This window comes from Eptatretus burgeri, chromosome 1 (assembly GCF_056783735.1).
Source record: "Eptatretus burgeri isolate ZD-2024b chromosome 1, Ebu_testis_v1, whole genome shotgun sequence".
Taxonomy (NCBI): domain Eukaryota; kingdom Metazoa; phylum Chordata; class Myxini; order Myxiniformes; family Myxinidae; genus Eptatretus; species Eptatretus burgeri.
This window is the reverse complement of record NC_140961.1, coordinates 13708688-13725455: the sequence shown is the minus strand read 5'-3', so window position 1 is coordinate 13725455 and position 16768 is coordinate 13708688. Positions and strand designations below refer to the sequence as shown.

General features: G+C 46.2%; 1 protein-coding gene across 2 annotated transcripts in view; it reads left to right on the top strand.

The window, feature by feature from the left end:
• The window catches only part of POLD2 (DNA polymerase delta 2, accessory subunit), a 104521-nt gene that overhangs the window by 11056 nt on the left and 76697 nt on the right, over window positions 1-16768 (top strand). For both annotated transcript variants that reach the window (XM_085872451.1, XM_085872459.1), the window contains exon 3: window positions 9728-9851. In XM_085872451.1, coding sequence (XP_085728577.1) covers window positions 9728-9851 — 124 coding nt within the window. The remainder of the gene's footprint in view (window positions 1-9727; window positions 9852-16768) is intronic.

The window sequence follows — 16768 nt, the reverse complement described above, 5'->3', positions numbered from 1 at the left end:
TGTGGGAGCTGGTCAACATCCCCTCCGCGATCACGTTTAACACGTCTGCGGCTGGTCCCCGCAACGTTGCCACCAAATTCCCTGTACGTTCCTGCTCATTCCACCTGTTTAGTCGGGAAATGCACTCAAATTGCGTCAGAAAAGCTTCAACGCTCCCTGACCCGTCAAAATTTACCAGGGGATCACCTTTACGGTGGCCCGCTTCCCAGTTTCTCCCTTGTCCGAATCCAGCCCAGGGATCAAACACCCTTGTGGCTGCGTATCCAATTTCGGAGCCCACTGTGGCCAAAGACGTTTTGTGGTGAGGGTCTCATGGGTCAATTTTGCCTCCTGTTCCAAACGTTGAATGGACCGATTCACCTCTTCCCGCAGGATCTTCTGGGCCCGCACAACCTCCTCCAAGGCTCCGTCGCGAGTTTGTAGCTGCTCCTCAACCAACCCGGACACTCTACTTACAAAAGACGGCTCTACCAGGCCTTTATCCAAGACTTCATCTTGGCTCATAATTTTATCTTGTTCGTCCAAACGAGCCTCCAATCCTTTTACCTCCTCCGCCAAATTCATCCCTTGCTTCCTCAACTCTCCCCACTCTTCAACTTGCAGCTGCATACGAGCATCCACACAGGCACGATGACGTTCCAGGCTTTCATCCACTTTATCAACCCGAATGTTCGTTGCATCAATTTTATCTACCAATTTTTTCCGTATATTTTCCCCCTCCAATGTAATTTCTACCTAACCTTTGTTTCCTCCAATCTATCCTCGAATTTACTTTGTATTTCCCCCAATTGAACATCCACACACTCCTGCATCTCAGTTTTCATTTTCTCCATCTTTTCCCCCAATTCATCCCTCATTAAATCAATCCGTGCACCCAACTGTACCCCCATTACCCCCAATTGATCTGTCATTTCTGCCCTCTGTGCCACGAATTGATTTGCTATTTGTGCCGTCATTTCTGCCCTCTGTGCCGTCATTTCTGCCCTCTGTGCCACGAATTGATTTGCTATTTGTGCCGTCATGTCCCCTATTAAACGTTCCAACATTGTCCAGATCGTCATCGCACCGGTTTCCGCGCTGCCGGCCCCGTTACGGGCAATGAAGCACGGTCCACGCTCGGAATGGGGGAGGTTCCAACCCTACCCCCGTCTCTCCCCTCTTCCCCCGACTCGCTGCCAGACACGTGGCCTTCCTCCTCAAACATCTGCACATCCGCCATGGTGCAGAAGTCCCGTTTGCCGCCAATTAATTTAAATTTGAAAAATCCTGCCAAAATTTTCCCGCGCTCGCGCGCTTTTCTGTAGTAATTTTAGATTCCAATTCGTGGCGAGATTTTAATCCTGGTATATAATTTAGAGGGGTTCGAACATCCAACACCCTGACACCAATGTGACGTCCACGGGACTTGAACAGTCCCGCCAACGTAGAATGAGCCGAAACGATGGAGGCGGTTTATTTATTTATAACCCAAACATGGCGGTTCTAATCGCTCTACCGCAAACGGGACGAGGAAGGTGGCATGAGTCACTTTTCACTGAGTTGATGATGTTTATTTGTTTTTATTATTACCAGAAATAACAAGACTCGGCAAGAAGAGGGATCCGGGGCGATTCGACGGGATGGTGTGGGATCGGGCGTGGGGAAAAACACAGACAGTTCCAATGAATATACAGTTCTCAATCCCTCTCAGGCGCCAAGCACACACACACACACACACACACACAAAACGTAGCTATTTCTGGTGGTCAGGCTGGACCGTGGTGTGAACGCAACTGTCCCTGGATCGGCGTCGGACGAGCCGGCCTTGCTCTCGCCAGGGGGGGGGGCAGGAGAAACTGTGGTGCTGTCGACCTCCTGGTCCTGGCCCAAGTCCGCCCACAGCTGCCAGGGAACCAGCTCCGGCGCCAAGCCGCGAGCAGGAGAGGGAGGCAGGTCCGCCCGCCGCCCGACCCCGCACTCCGAGTCAGCAGAACCCCAGAGCCAACCGAGGCGAGGCGCGAGGCTCGGCAAGGCTCCCAGACACGATCAAGAACACGATCGATTCAGCACAACAACCAGGACGCTCTCTGCCGCCACAGCTTCCACACCAAAAAAACCACGATCTTTTGGTTGTAATCTTCTTCCTCTTCCTTTTCGACCCCGAACTGATTGGCGTTGTGGTTCCAAAGCAACCCACCGTATCACAAAGTTAATTGTGAGCGGTGGCCCCAGCTCCCGCTCTTCCGAGGACAAACGGGGATTAAACCCCCTCATGATACACTGGGTACCTGTGGCCATACCAAAATACATATACAGTCATGTGCCGCTTAACGACGTTCCAGGCAACGACGGATCGCATATACGACGGATCTGCCAGCTCTGAAAAAAAAAAAATGTAGCTGAAAAATTCCTATTGCCGAGTGATGTCGACGTAGTGCTGCCAGTCGTATATAAATAGCACGTACAATTATGTACGCTGTACAGTACATAATACTTCATAATGATAATAAACGACAGTGTGGCCCTGTTACAATGCGATCGTTGAGGTCCATAAAATGTCATCGCGAAAAAACAGGGTCGTGCTAAATCGGGATTCAAGGAAATCGGCTTTCAAACTGAACCAATGTTTGCACGTTTACCTTCGAGCAAGTAAATTACCTTTGAATTGAAGAATTCCGCGAATAAATCGTTGTTACAGTCGAAATTAAAACAAAAATTTCTTTTTGGTGAAGCTTTTCATGTTGTTAAAACAATCGCACTGTTCCGAAAATATATATCACAATTGACAGGAGCTCGTTTCTTCATTTATAAATTATAACATCGATGCAATGATTACGTATTTATAAAATCCAAACGCTATTTATTCATCTTTCTATAATCGATGCGAGAGGAGATTGTGAGCTCCTGCTAACAACACCGATGGCCGTCATGAACAGCACAAAGGTAAAACTAACGTGTCTTCGGTCTCTCTTGGATGCGTGTTACAATTGCCGACAGTATTCAGTACAGTAACATGCTGTACAGGTTTGTATCCGAGGAGCAATAGGCTACACTATATAGCCTAGGTGTGTAGTTTTGTGTAAGTACGATGTTCAAAAATGAAAACGAAAAAAAAAATGATGTTCGCACAACGACGACGTCACTTAGCGACGCGTTTCTCAGAACGTAACCCCGTCGTTAAGTGGTGCATGACTGTATATGTATGTATATATATATATATGTATGTATATATATATATATATATATATATATATATATATATATATATATATATATGTACATATAATGTGGCATGTGAGAGGGTACAGTATCAGGGTGAGGAAGAGACTGCCAATTATGGCCATGTATGGTGCCGATTGACGATGCATTCTCTGGTGATTAATAAAGCCGCCGCGTCCTGAACTGTGACTCGACGTCGTCTTATTATAGTGTATAAGGGTTTAAGGCATCGTCTGCTTCAATAGCGCTTAACTTCTGAATGTTTTTTTAAAAATTCGATCTTTAAAATCATTATTTTATGATATTATTAACCTCCGCCATCTTCGAAGATGGATGGAGGTTACTGTTTTCACCCCTTTCTGTCTGTTTGTTTGTTTGTTTGTTTGTGAACAGTATTACTGAAAAACTCCTCGACAGATTTCGACGAAACTTGGTGGGGGGGTTAGGTATGGTGTCAGGATCATGCCATTAAATTTTGGACTTGGCCCCCCCCCCAAAAAAAATTGTTAGAGAAAATGTTTTTTTTTTTGCATTTCTACATGTTTTAAGTGATTTCCAACCCCCCCCCCCAAAAAAAAATTGTTCGAGAAATTTTTTTTTTTTTTTGCATTTCTACATATTGTTACGGATTCGCGCCCGCCGGCGTGCTGACGGCCACGTAACTCGAATCGCGGCACGTCGCCCACCGGACGGACAATCCAGTCGTGACCCTCTCGGACTAACGCCGGGAACCAGTCACGGGTGGACCTTTCGGTCTCACCGCGATCGAGCCAATCGGCCCCCGCGTGGGATAGGGTTGCTCGCCAAATTCGACCTACCTAAGTACCCACACGGAGGGTAGACCGGGCGATCGCACCTCGCCGCAGGTCGACTTCGGACACGGGCCACTTAAGCGACCCGTTCCGTACTATCGGGATAACCGAGCGGTGTTATCGTCGGCCTCGACGGTTCGATTAATTATCGGGCGTATTCAGCCCACTACCCCTTCTTTACGTGAAGCAAGATGAGGATTCAATGAAAGAAATGACGAAGCGAAGCGGGAAACAGTTCAACATAAAGCACATTTATTCGCGATGAACGGAAAGCACACATATACAATTCCACCAAAAGCACATAGAAAAAGAAGAAACACAATGCAATTTTACACAAAAAGCAAATGTAAAAGCGAAGACACAATGCAGAGCTATCCGACTACCGAGCACACGGCAACACTTATACAATTCTACTTCACAGACGGCGCCGACAACACATATTCCCAAAGCAAAAGAAAAATAACACCCTCAAGGATGAGGCGGGCCTGAGGCCGAGACCGGGTCGGGCCTACCCGTCTGATGATGAGACGCGGAGCGGCGATGGTGCCTCAACTCCGCGGGCCTCGCGGACAGTGTCTGGTAGGGGGTGGGAAAAGGGGCCCCCTTGGTCGCACTATCTCAGCGCGGGGGGGAACAGGAGGGGGTTGCTGATGCTCGGGGAAAGGAGGATTTTTACTCTGTCTCGGGTCCCGCGACGAGCGTCTCCACCTCGACCAGGTCGCGCCGTCGGCCTCCCTGGTGTGCAGCTCCCGGCACCGACGCGAGCACCCCCTCGTCTGCCCTCGCCGCCGCCGCCTCTCCACAGCTCCGTCCTCTTCGCTCCGACTCCAACTCCGAACTCTTCCTCCTGCGAACTCCTTCCAACGCACACACAACGACAACGCACACGACGACGACGACTTTTCTGACGAACGCAGCCGCTTATATCAGCCCCGTGGCTTCGCCTTTGACCCCCTGCCTTCGACCTTTCACCTCGCTCCCCATTGGCCCGAGAAAAAGTGGGCGTGAATGCATTTTGATCCATGAATTTGCATATAGCGACCGCCCTCCAACGCCCTGGAGGCGGGGCCAAATCGCCCCTCGCTCACCGATTGGACGGAACAAAAGTGGGCGTGTGTCGTTTTTGATCCGTTTTTTGGAGCGGAAAATCCGTGGTTTTGTACACGCTGTTCGGCGCGCGCCCTGCACGAGTCCAATACCGGTACCCACAAGCGGCGCAAGAACGGTGGCGATGCGACGGTTGCGAGGGTTGACGGTCAAGGTCGTGGCTGTTGTGGTGAAGCGGCGCCGCGGTGGGTGGTTGATGTTGCGATGACTGTTGAGACGCGGTTGGCGGTGGTAATCATGGCGGTTGGTCCAAAATAAAGATAGTAAAAGAAAAACGGCTATCCTGAAGAGTCGCAGCACGCATGAATAACATTTATTCCCTCTAGACAACGGGTTTGGGCCTAACTACACATATACTTACCGAGATATCTCACCTAAGGGACCTGAATGGTGGTTTGCGAATTTGGTAACCACAACAATATTTTAAGTGATTGCCAACCCCCCCCAAAAAAAATTGTTAGAGAAAATTTTTTTTTTGCATTTCTACATGTTTTAAGTGATTTCCAACCCCCCCCCAAAAAAAATTGTTAGAGAAAAAAAATTTGCAGTTACCCCTCCCAAAAAAAATTGCTAGAGAAAAAAAAATTTTTTTTTGGCATTTCTACATATTTTAAGTGATTGCCAACCCCCCCCCCCGCCCCCAAAAAAAATTGTTAGAGAAAAAATTTTTTTTTGCATTTCTACATGTTTTAAGTGATTTCCAACCCCCCAAAAAATTGTTCAAGAAAAAAAAATTTTTTTGCATTTCTACATATTTTAAGTGATTGCCAACCCCCCCCGCCCCCAAAAAAAATTGTTAGAGAAAAAAATTTTTTTTTTTTTGCATTTCTACATATTTTAAGTGATTGCCAACCCCCTCCCCGCCCCCAAAAAAAATTGTTAGAGAAAAATTTTTTTTTTTTGCATTTCTACATGTTTTAAGTGATTTCCAACCCCCCCAAAAAAATTGTTCAAGAAAAAAAAATTTTTTTTTGCATTTCTACATATTTTAAGTGATTGCCAACCCGCCCCACCCCCAAAAAAAATTGTTAGAGAAAAATTTTTTTTTTTGCATTTCTACATGTTTTAAGTGATTTCCAACCCCCCCAAAAAAATTGTTAGAGAAAAATTATTTTTTTTTTGCATTTCTGCATCTTTTACGTGATTTCCAGTCCCCCCCCCCCCCCAAAAAAAAAATTGTTCGAGAAAAAAAAATTTTTGCAACTTTTTTTTTCAACAAAATTTCGATTTCTTTTTTTTTGCATTTCTACATGTTTTATGTGATTTTCAACCCCCCCCCCCCAAAAAAAAAATGTTGGAGAAAAGAACTATAACTGTCAGCACTGTTGACATCATATTTAATGAATAAGATATAAGGTTCACTTGAGTGACCCAGCAGTATTGGCGGCGGAGGTTGTGCACTCTCCCGAGTGCTCCCCCTCTAGTTGAAGTAGTGTATATACTTGAACACTGTGTGGGGTATTGACATATCGTGTTTTCGGAACGCTCTTGTTTTTACATCTTCAATCTACATTGCCCACTTTTCACTTCCTTACATCAATACCAGTCTGATGAAGGTTTTATAACCTCTCTTAAGGCCCGGTCACACCTTGACGTTTTAGCCAGCGATGGCAACGCATTAATATGTATGTAAAACGCTGGCTTACGTTGAACTTTTGATGTTTTTTTTTTAAAGATTCGGACGTATTCATAGCGACTTGGTCTTATGTACAACGCATTGGTAACGGACACAGAACGTTTCGTTGTGTTATAAATAACTTATACCAACGAATGCTGAACCTGTTGTTGGCCTACACAACCGATGCCCAACGATAGTCTAACTCAGGCATAGCGCGTTGCACGCATCGCCGACGATGTCGTGACGTAGCCTATTAAAAGGCTGACGCACAACGATTCGAATCATAACTGCCGTAGAAATGGAAGTGACAACATCGCGGTCACACCTTGGCGATCTTGCCAGCGTATGCCGACCTAAGAAAAATTTGTCTAAAACGTTGGGGCACGTCAAATACGGTATGAGTAAGTTTGGTATACGTGAGTAGAACGCTAAAGTACGCTATTAAACGTCGTAGTAAGTAGAGTAAGTCAATAAATTTTAAACATGTTCAAAATTTTACGACGTACTCGGCGTATGACACACGTTCCGTGATGCGATGGGGATAAGTTTTACACACGATATGTGGGCGCTTACACACGTCCACAAAGGCTACTTATAAGCTACTCATAAGTCGAAACACGTCGCGGTAATGTCTTTTTTACGCGAAACATTTCTAACTTCTGTTTGACGTGCTTTGAACCAATTCTTTACGTAGTCCCAACACACATCGACGTATGTAGACGTATTCCAATGACGTCTTCCGGTCGACAAAAAAAAATAAATGAACGTGTTTCTAGCTTACAACTGCCATATAAAGACGTGTTCCCAGCGGTTTTGGGAATTGGTATATAAAAATGCTGCTCATAAAAGGGAACCCAACAGTGTTTTCGAGTCCTTTTTGAGTCGATGTCCATGTCAGCAGTAACAGTATCAGTATCAGTATCAGTATCAGTATTAGTAGTAGTTTGTTCATGTTGGCAGTAGTAGGTGAGTGTGAGGGGGAGGGTGTGGGTTATGATGGATCGTCCTTGCATCCGCGTGTCCACGGGTAGGAGACATCTTTTCACCATTGTTCGAAGTTCTTCGCGGCTAATTTTTTATGGGGCTTTTTCAACAATGAGCTGTAGCTTGTTTTTACGATTTAGGTCTATTCATAACGGGTTGGACAAATGCACAATGAACTAATAATGTGCATAGAGCGCTTTGATTACTTATAGATACGATATACCAACGAATAATTATCGTGAAGCCGGCGTTCACAAACTATGCCCAACGATAGCCTAACTTATCCATATCGTGCGGCAGTTTATCTTTGCCGGTGACGTGGGGTTTGCTATTCATAGGCTGCCACTCAACGATTTAAATGGCTGCATCTCCACTATTGAAAGTAGATGCTTGCGCTCAACAATTGGATTTTTTTTACATTCAACGACTTTTAAACGGTACCACTCAGCTAGTTTCATTGTTTACAATGAACGATTTAAATTGCTGTCACTCGCCTTTGTTTTTTGACGCTGGCGCTCGGAAATTTTAATCGTTTCTATTGAACGTGCTAAATCGCTCAAACCCCACTATTGAAAGTAGACGCTTGCGCTCAACAATTCGATTTTTTTTACACTCAACGACTTTTAAACGGTACCACTCAGCTATTTTCATTGTTTACAATGAACGATTTAAATTGCTGTCACTCGCCTTTGTTTTTTGACGCTGGGGTTTTGAAATTTGAAGCGTTTCTTCTGAACGTGTTAAAACGCTCAAACTCGACTATTTTAAATAGACGCTGCCGATGGACAATTGGAATCATAGCCAAGCTAGACCTCGAAGTGTGAATATCCTCGTCATGCCGAAGAAAAGTTTGAAGAATGCTGCAAATAAGTGTCCTGGCCGTGGCCGTGGACGCTGACGCAAGGACGATCCATTATACCGACGTCTTTCAGCCTATGAGTAACTTAAAAGTAATGTCTGTCGATGTGTGGCAACGATCGCGTAACGTGCCAACAACACGTTAATCATAGGTTAGAAATAAGTTTCGGGTACGCTAAACATTACCTCGGCGTGTCTCAACTTATGATTAACTTACAAGTAGCATGTGTTGACGTCTGTCAACGATCGCAGACCGTGCATACAACTTGTGGCCAGCGTAGCGGAACGTGTGAGTCATACGCCGGCATACGTCGTGAAATTTCAAGCATGAAAAAATTTGAGGACAACCAAAAAGTACAACGTTTAAAGCCAGCGTACAACGACGTATGGCAGTGTTTTTCAGCGTGCTCTCAATGTTATCAAAACTTACCCATAACGTATTCAACGTGTGCCAGCGTTTTAAAAAAAAAAAATCAAAAATCGGCATACGTTGGATAAAACGTCAAGGTGTGACCGGGCCTTTAACTTCTACACACAAGAGAATGTCTTTGCTTCATACTACTATGTAGTTATCTATTTATTTCAGACTGACTTTTTATTATATACCTAACGGCTAATTCTGCTCCTCTTGATGCCTCTATCATGTCTCGAAGGTAATATACATTGGACTTTTTCAATTTTCAATTCCGAGATCCTGAGATTTCTTTTTAATTCTTCATCTTTCTTGAAATGATTGATCCTCATATCTTTTATAAGTGAAAATCCCAGCTTTTGTTATATTTCCAGTGATATCATTGCACTTCTTGTGACATCATCTATAACACTTTGTGCATTTAATCGAGTTCTGTCCAACTCCTTTTCAACATGTTGAACAAGGCTCATCCACTTTGTTTCCTTTCTCCTTCACCACTCATATAATTACCTTGATTTTATTAATGTTGACGTGTAAACCTTTCTTCTCCATTGTACTTTCCCATTTTTAAAAACTCTTTTTTGCTTCTTTTTCACTTTCAACATTCAATACCGAGTCGTCAGCATGCAATAACTCACAGGGAGGATTGTGCTATGTTTAAAGAATGAAGTCCATTTAAATGGTGGCAAACTTTTATTGTACCTCCCTTGAAGTCTTTCTATCCTCACTTGTGTGCAGTTAAGTTTGGTCCCTCAGCCTGTGCGAATGCGCTACACAGATCCTTCTGATGAGCTCATCCTGGAGGATGAGCTGCAGAGGATGAAGATTGTTGGCTCACTGGATCCCTCTGACTTTGTCACAGGTGTGTTGTCTCACATGTGGTGAGTGGGCTTGAAGAGTGTTTTGCAACCTGTTTCTAATTCTCTATAGCCAGATGATATCCACTACTTTATGGGCTGCAATGGTTTGTTGATGAGAAACATTTATTTTGAGACTTGCTGTCATTCACAAAATTTGATGCTGGACAAAGACCACTTAAATAAAAGTTTTGAAGTTAAATTTTTCTTTATATATCGATATATTGTGTGTGTGTGTGTGTGTGTGTGTGTGTGTGTGTGTGTGTGTGTGTGTGTGTGTGTGTGTGTGTGTGTGTGTGTGTGTGTGTGTGTGTGTGTGTGTGTCGCTAGTTAGAACAGTTAAGATAGTATGGTCTGTGTACTCGTATAGGATAGACCTTTTCATTGTAACCAAGGACACGCTGGGTTAATTTGTCCACGGGGTCACCTTGGTGCGGCGCGGCACGGGGTCGCCTTGGTGTGGCGCGGCACGGGGTCGCCTTGGTGCGGCGCAGCACGGGATCGGAAATATTATTTTGTCATAACGTTAACATTATTAATCTGTTATCGTCGTCGTTGTAATTTTTGTTTTTATTTGCCTGGAAAAACGCTTCAATAACGTGGAATAATCCTCAAGCTGCTGTCAATGCATTTTACTTAATACGGCGTTTTTCCGAGACAGAAAAGTCAATACAACAGCAGTCAAGTCGAAAGCATCATTGGCTAAGCAACCGTGAACATAATTCTGAAAATTATATAAGGCAAGAAGGATTCTGAATACAAATGGAACCCAAGTTTGTGGTGTTGTGGTCACCAGACTGACTCGGTTGCCCATTTCAAATCCCGTGATTCATATCAAATGACCAGAGACTTTTTTTTTTTTTTTTTTTTTTTTTTTTTTTGTATACCTTGGTCGAGGCTCGTATGAGAGCTAACACACAACTCACAGCAAGGAGGCATGAGACAAGAGGGGCGGGAGTGGAAGGGACAAAACATTGGGGAACAGACACAGGTGAACTGTGGAAGGGAGAGGGATGGGGATGGGACGGGGAACATGGCGAGGGGAAGATGGACATTAAATGGAATGGAAGATGGATGAGAAGAAGATGGACAACCTTCTCCCGATTCTGCTACTTCTTCCTCTTAACTTCCTCCTCGTCTTCCTCGATTTCTTTTTTTTTTTTTTACACTTCCATGACCTAATCTGTTGAACTCTCTCATACATTAATATTAACAACAAAAACGATCTTATAATGCTTCATCTTCCTCTCTCACACATGTGGTACTCTTTACTGTTTCACAATGCACTACTCTTCTGCTATTTTAACAGACTGCTCTCATTTCGACCTCTCCTTCATTCCTTGCCTAAAAAATCCAACTATTACAGCGCTTCTTCTCTCCATGCTCTGAATTCGCCTTCATTGCATCCATCAAGAATTGTGTTAAATCGCATCTCTGACCTAAAACTTTTAAAAACCACAGTTTGCCATGGATGCTCGCTTTCCATCAACCATTCTTTTTTTCCAACTTCAGTGCCAACTCACCCCCTCACCCCTCACTCTCACTCTCAAAGCAACCATCCCACTCTTCTCCCTCCAAGCCTCCCTCTCACCTCTTTCAAAAATTCCCCCTCACCTTTCTCCCACCTTTCATCCCCCTCACTCTTCCTTCTCTAAGTTGCCCCCCTCTCATCCACCAACCTGCCTCCCTCCACTGCCCTCTCACCTCCATCTCTTCACTCCACCTCCTCAAATCCTCAACTGCCATCTTCCTTGTCTCTTGTCCCCCCTCTCTCACAGCACCACAGAGCCTTTTCTCCTCCTCATTCGGCCCCCTCCCTCGCTATTCTGCAATACCTCACACTCCTTCAGCAACCCTCCTTACCTCCCCCCTCGTCCCTCGTCCGACCCTCCCCGCCCCCTCCACCTCCTGCACCAAAAGCCTCCTCCCCTACCTCTTCATTAAAAGTGTGGACCTCAAATATCCGGGGCCTTCGCTCAAACCTTTCAGATCTTTCCATGCAGGTTGCCACTGACAAACCAGACATTATCTGCCTAACAGAAACTTTCCTCTCCCAAGACGTGTCTGACTCCCAAGTATCTCTCCCTGGTTACTCCCTCTTACGGTATGACAGACCTGAGCCTCGTCCTGGTGGAGGTGTTGCTCTCTTCATCAAAGACTCTATTCCTCACTCTCCCTGCACTGCTCTCACTCCCCCACACCCCCAGGAATACCTCTGGCTTCGGCTTCCCCTCCACTCCCACCTCATGTTTATATGTGTACTGTACCGTCCACCGAACAGTGATGACTCCATCTACACCTCACTCTCCGAAAACATGGACCATCTTCTATCTTCTCATCCAAACTCTCTCTTCCTCTTATGTGGCGACTTCAATTGTCATCACGCCAGTTGGCTAGGTGTGGGTACCTCTCTCACCTGCCATGGGACATCAGCAAAAGCTTTCTGTGACTCATTGGGACTGACTCAATCGGTCAACTTCCCGACCCGGATCTCAACCAATGGTACTCCATCTCTTCTGGATCTGATTTTGACAAATTTCCCTGACAATATCTGCTGCTCTTCCTTCGCTCCAATTGGTTCTTCTGACCATGTCCTTATTAAAGTGGACATCTCTCTGGCTGTTATCAGAGAACCACCTCACCGCCGTCGAGTCTGGCATTTCACTCAAGCCGACTGGCAGGGTCTCCGAGCAGCCATCAAACTTACAGACTGGTCTCCTATCACTACTTTCTCAAACATCAACTCATCCTGGGAATTCTTTCAAAGAAACTTGCTCTCCCTCATGCACAGATTTATCCCCTCTCGTGTTCAGTTGTCTTACCCTTCCTCCCGCCCTTGGTTTACTGAAGCTTGTGGCGAGGCAGTTGTCCTGAAACAACTTGTCTTTGCCTCATGGAAAGCAAACCCAACTGAGGGCAATCTCAGTTCTTTCCACAAAGCTCGGAACAAGTGTGTAGCTACCCTCAGGAGAGCCAGAAAACAACATCTTTCTCATCTCAAGTCTGAACTCTCAAACCTCTCTCCCTCCTCAAAATCCTGGTGGCGTTTAATCAAATCTGTTTCTGGTGTATGTTCCCCCTCCATCCCCTCCCTTACCTCAAATGGCCGCACTGCTGATTCCACACGTGATAAAGCTGAATGTCTAAACTCGGTGTTTGCAGCTAAATCTTGTGTCCCAAACCCATCACTATCTCTACCCACTTTACCCAGTCGCACCCAACTGTCCCTGGACTCTGTATCCTTTTCTCCTGACAAGGTGGAGAGCTTGCTTTCAAACCTCGAGTCAGATTCTGCAACTGGTCCAGACGGCATCAGCCCACGTGTCCTCAAAGCCTGCTCTTCTGCTCTTGCTCACCCTCTCTCTGTTCTATTCACCCTCTCATTTTCCCAAGGTCATCTGCCATCTGCTTGGAAATCTGCTAACATCACTGCCCTGCATAAAAAGGTGCAAAAACAGATCCCTGTAACTATAGACCAATCAGCCTTCTCCCAATCATCAGCAAGGTTATGGAATCCATCATCGCTTCAGACATGAAATCCTTCCTCTTCTCCAATGGCTTGATTTCCAATCATCAATTTGGTTTCAGACCAGGTCACTCTACCCTAGATATGCTGCTACTGCTCTCCCATCAATGGATGGAGGTCCTCAATGCCAGACAGGAAATCCGAGCCGTATCCCTGGACATATCACGTGCTTTTGACACAGTCTGGCACCCTGCACTACTCACCAAACTCTCTTCCCATGGTATTCAAGGCCATCTCCACTCATGGCTCGCAGACTTCCTCTCCTGTCGCAGTCAACGTGTGGCCCTAAATGGAGTTCTTTCATCCCCTCTTCCTGTGCAGGCTGGAGTTCCTCAAGGTAGCGTTCTGGGCCCTGTTCTTTTCTGGTTTTCATCAATGATCTCTCGGACTCTCTGGAAAATCCTCTATTTCTCTTTGCCGATGACTCAACCCTCTGCCGTACCATCTGTCATCCCTCAGACCGGCAAGCAGCAGCTTCTTCGCTCACTGCAGATCTGGATAAAATCACAAACTGGTCCAACACGTGGAACATGTCTTTCAATCCAGACAAATCTCACACTCTCACTATGTCTCTTCGAAAGGACCGTTTACAAAACCCCCCATCCACTTTCTCAACAATCCTCTGGAAGAAGTCTTTTCTTTCAAGCTTCTGGGTCTCACTATCTGCCATGACCTTTCCTGGGAAAGTCACATTTCCAACCTTGCCTCAAAAGCCAGTCGCCGACTGGGAATCCTCCGTCGTGCAAAGTCCTTCCTCGGCCCTCTTGAGCTCCTGACCACTTACAAAGCTTTTGTCCGTAGCCTGATGGAGTACTGCTCTCCCCTCTGGGCTGGTGCTCCTGCCTCCCACCTTTCTCGACTTCACGCTGTCGAAACCAGGGCTTTTAAGATCATTGGCATCTCCCGCAATGAAGCTGAGTCTTTGGGCCTCTCACTCAATCACCGCAGGTTGGTCGGTGGTCTTTCTGTCTTCTACCGACTCCTCTCCAGCCGTGCCCCCTGCTCTCTCTGCGATTTCTCCCCACCACATTTCCACAGGGCGCTCAAGGTCCGCCAACAACCCCCTTCTGGTAAAACTACCAAAATCGCGAATCACTGCTCATCTTCACTCTTTCATTCCTCTTTTCCCCCGCCTTTGAAATAAACTTCCTCACTGTATTCTTTCCCACTGTTCCCCTCAGGTTTTGAAATCAGCTGTTCACCACCACCTCTTATCTTCCCCCATCCAAATCCTCGATCTTTTCTACCCCCGATAATCCACCCAAGCCCACTTCCTTCAATTCTCCTGCTTTCCTTCCTGAAAGTCCCTTTAATGTCCATCTTCCCCTCGCCATGTTCCCCGTCCCATCCCCATCCCTCTCCCTTCCACAGTTCACCTGTGTCTGTTCCCCAATGTTTTGTCCCTTCCACTCCCGCCCCTCTTGTCTCATGCCTCCTTGCTGTGAGTTGTGTGTTAGCTCTCATACGAGCCTCGACCAAGGTATACAAAAAAAAAAAATAAAAAATAAAAAAAAAGGGACTTTCAGGAAGGAAAGCAGGAGAATTGAAGGAAGTGGGCTTGGGTGGATTATCGGGGGTAGAAAAGATCGAGGATTTGGATGGGGGAAGATAAGAGGTGGTGGTGAACAGCTGTTTTGAAAGCCTAAAGGGAAGAATGGGAAAGAATAGAGTGAGGAAGTTTATTCCAAAGGCGGGAAAAAAGAGGAATGAAAGAGTGAAGATGAGCAGTGATTCGTGATTTTGGTAGTTTTACCAGAAGGGGGTTGTTGGCGGACCTTGAGCGCCCTGTGGAAATGTGGTTGGGACAAATCGCAGAGAGAGCAGGGGGGGCAAGGCTGCAGAGGAGTCGGTAGAAGACAGAAAGACCACCGACCAACCTGCGGTGATTGAGTGAGAGGCCCAAAGACTCAGCTTCATTGCGGGAGATGCCGATGATCTTAAATGCCCTGGTTTCGACAGCGGGAAGTCGAGAAAGGTGGGAGGCAGGAGCACCAGCCCAGAGGGGAGAGCAGTACTCCATCAGGCTACGGACAAAAGCTTTGTAAGTGGTCAGGAGCTCAAGAGGGCCGAGGAAGGACTTTGCACGACGGAGGATTCCTAGTCGGCGACTGGCTTTTGAGGCAAGGTTGGAAATGTGACTTTCCCAGGAAAGGTCATGGCAGATAGTGAGACCCAGAAGCTTGAAAGAAAAGACTTCTTCCAGAGGATTGTTGAGAAAGTGGATGGGGGGGTTTTGTAAACGGTCCTTTCGAAGAGACATAGTGAGAGTGTGAGATTTGTCTGGATTGAAAGACATGTTCCACGTGTTGGACCAGTTTGTGATTTTATCCAGATCTGCAGTGAGCGAAGAAGCTGCTGCTTGCCGGTCTGAGGGATGACAGATGGTACGGCAGAGGGTTGAGTCATCGGCAAAGAGAAATAGAGGATTTTCCAGAGAGTCCGAGAGATCATTGATGAAAACCAGAAAAGAACAGGGCCCAGAACGCTACCTTGAGGAACTCCAGCCTGCACAGGAAGAGGGGATGAAAGAACTCCATTTAGGGCCACACGTTGACTGCGACAGGAGAGGAAGTCTGCGAGCCATGAGTGGAGATGGCCTTGAATACCATGGGCAGAGAGTTTGGTGAGTAGGGCAGGGTGCCAGACTGTGTCAAAAGCACGTGATATGTCCAGGGATACGGCTCGGATTTCCTGTCTGGCATTGAGGACCTCCATCCATTGATGGGAGAGCAGAAGCAGCATATCCAGGGTAGAGTGACCTGGTCTGAAACCAAATTGATGATTGGAAATCAAGCCATTGGAGAAGAGGAAGGATTTCATGTCTGAAGCGATGATGGATTCCATCACCTTGCTGATGATTGGGAGAAGGCTGATTGGTCTATAGTTACAGGGATCTGTTTTTGCACCTTTTTATGCAGGGCAGTGATGTTAGCAGATTTCCAAGCAGATGGCAGATGACCTTGGGAAAATGAGAGGGTGAATAGAACAGAGAGAGGGTGAGCAAGAGCAGAAGAGCAGGCTTTGAGGACACGTGGGCTGATGCCGTCTGGACCGGTTGCAGAATCTGACTCGAGGTTTGAAAGCAAGCTCTCCACCTTGTCAGGAGAAAAGGATACAGAGTCCAGGGACAGTTGGGTGCGACTGGGTAAAGTGGGTAGAGATAGTGATGGGTTTGGGACACAAGATTTAGCTGCAAACACCGAGTTTAGACATTCAGCTTTATCATGTGTGGAATCAGCAGTGCGGCCATTTGAGGTAAGGGAGGGGATGGAGGGGGAACATACACCAGAAACAGATTTGATTAAACGCCACCAGGATTTTGAGGAGGGAGAGAGGTTTGAGAGTTCAGACTTGAGATGAGAAAGATGTTGTTTTCTGGCTCTCCTGAGGGTAGCT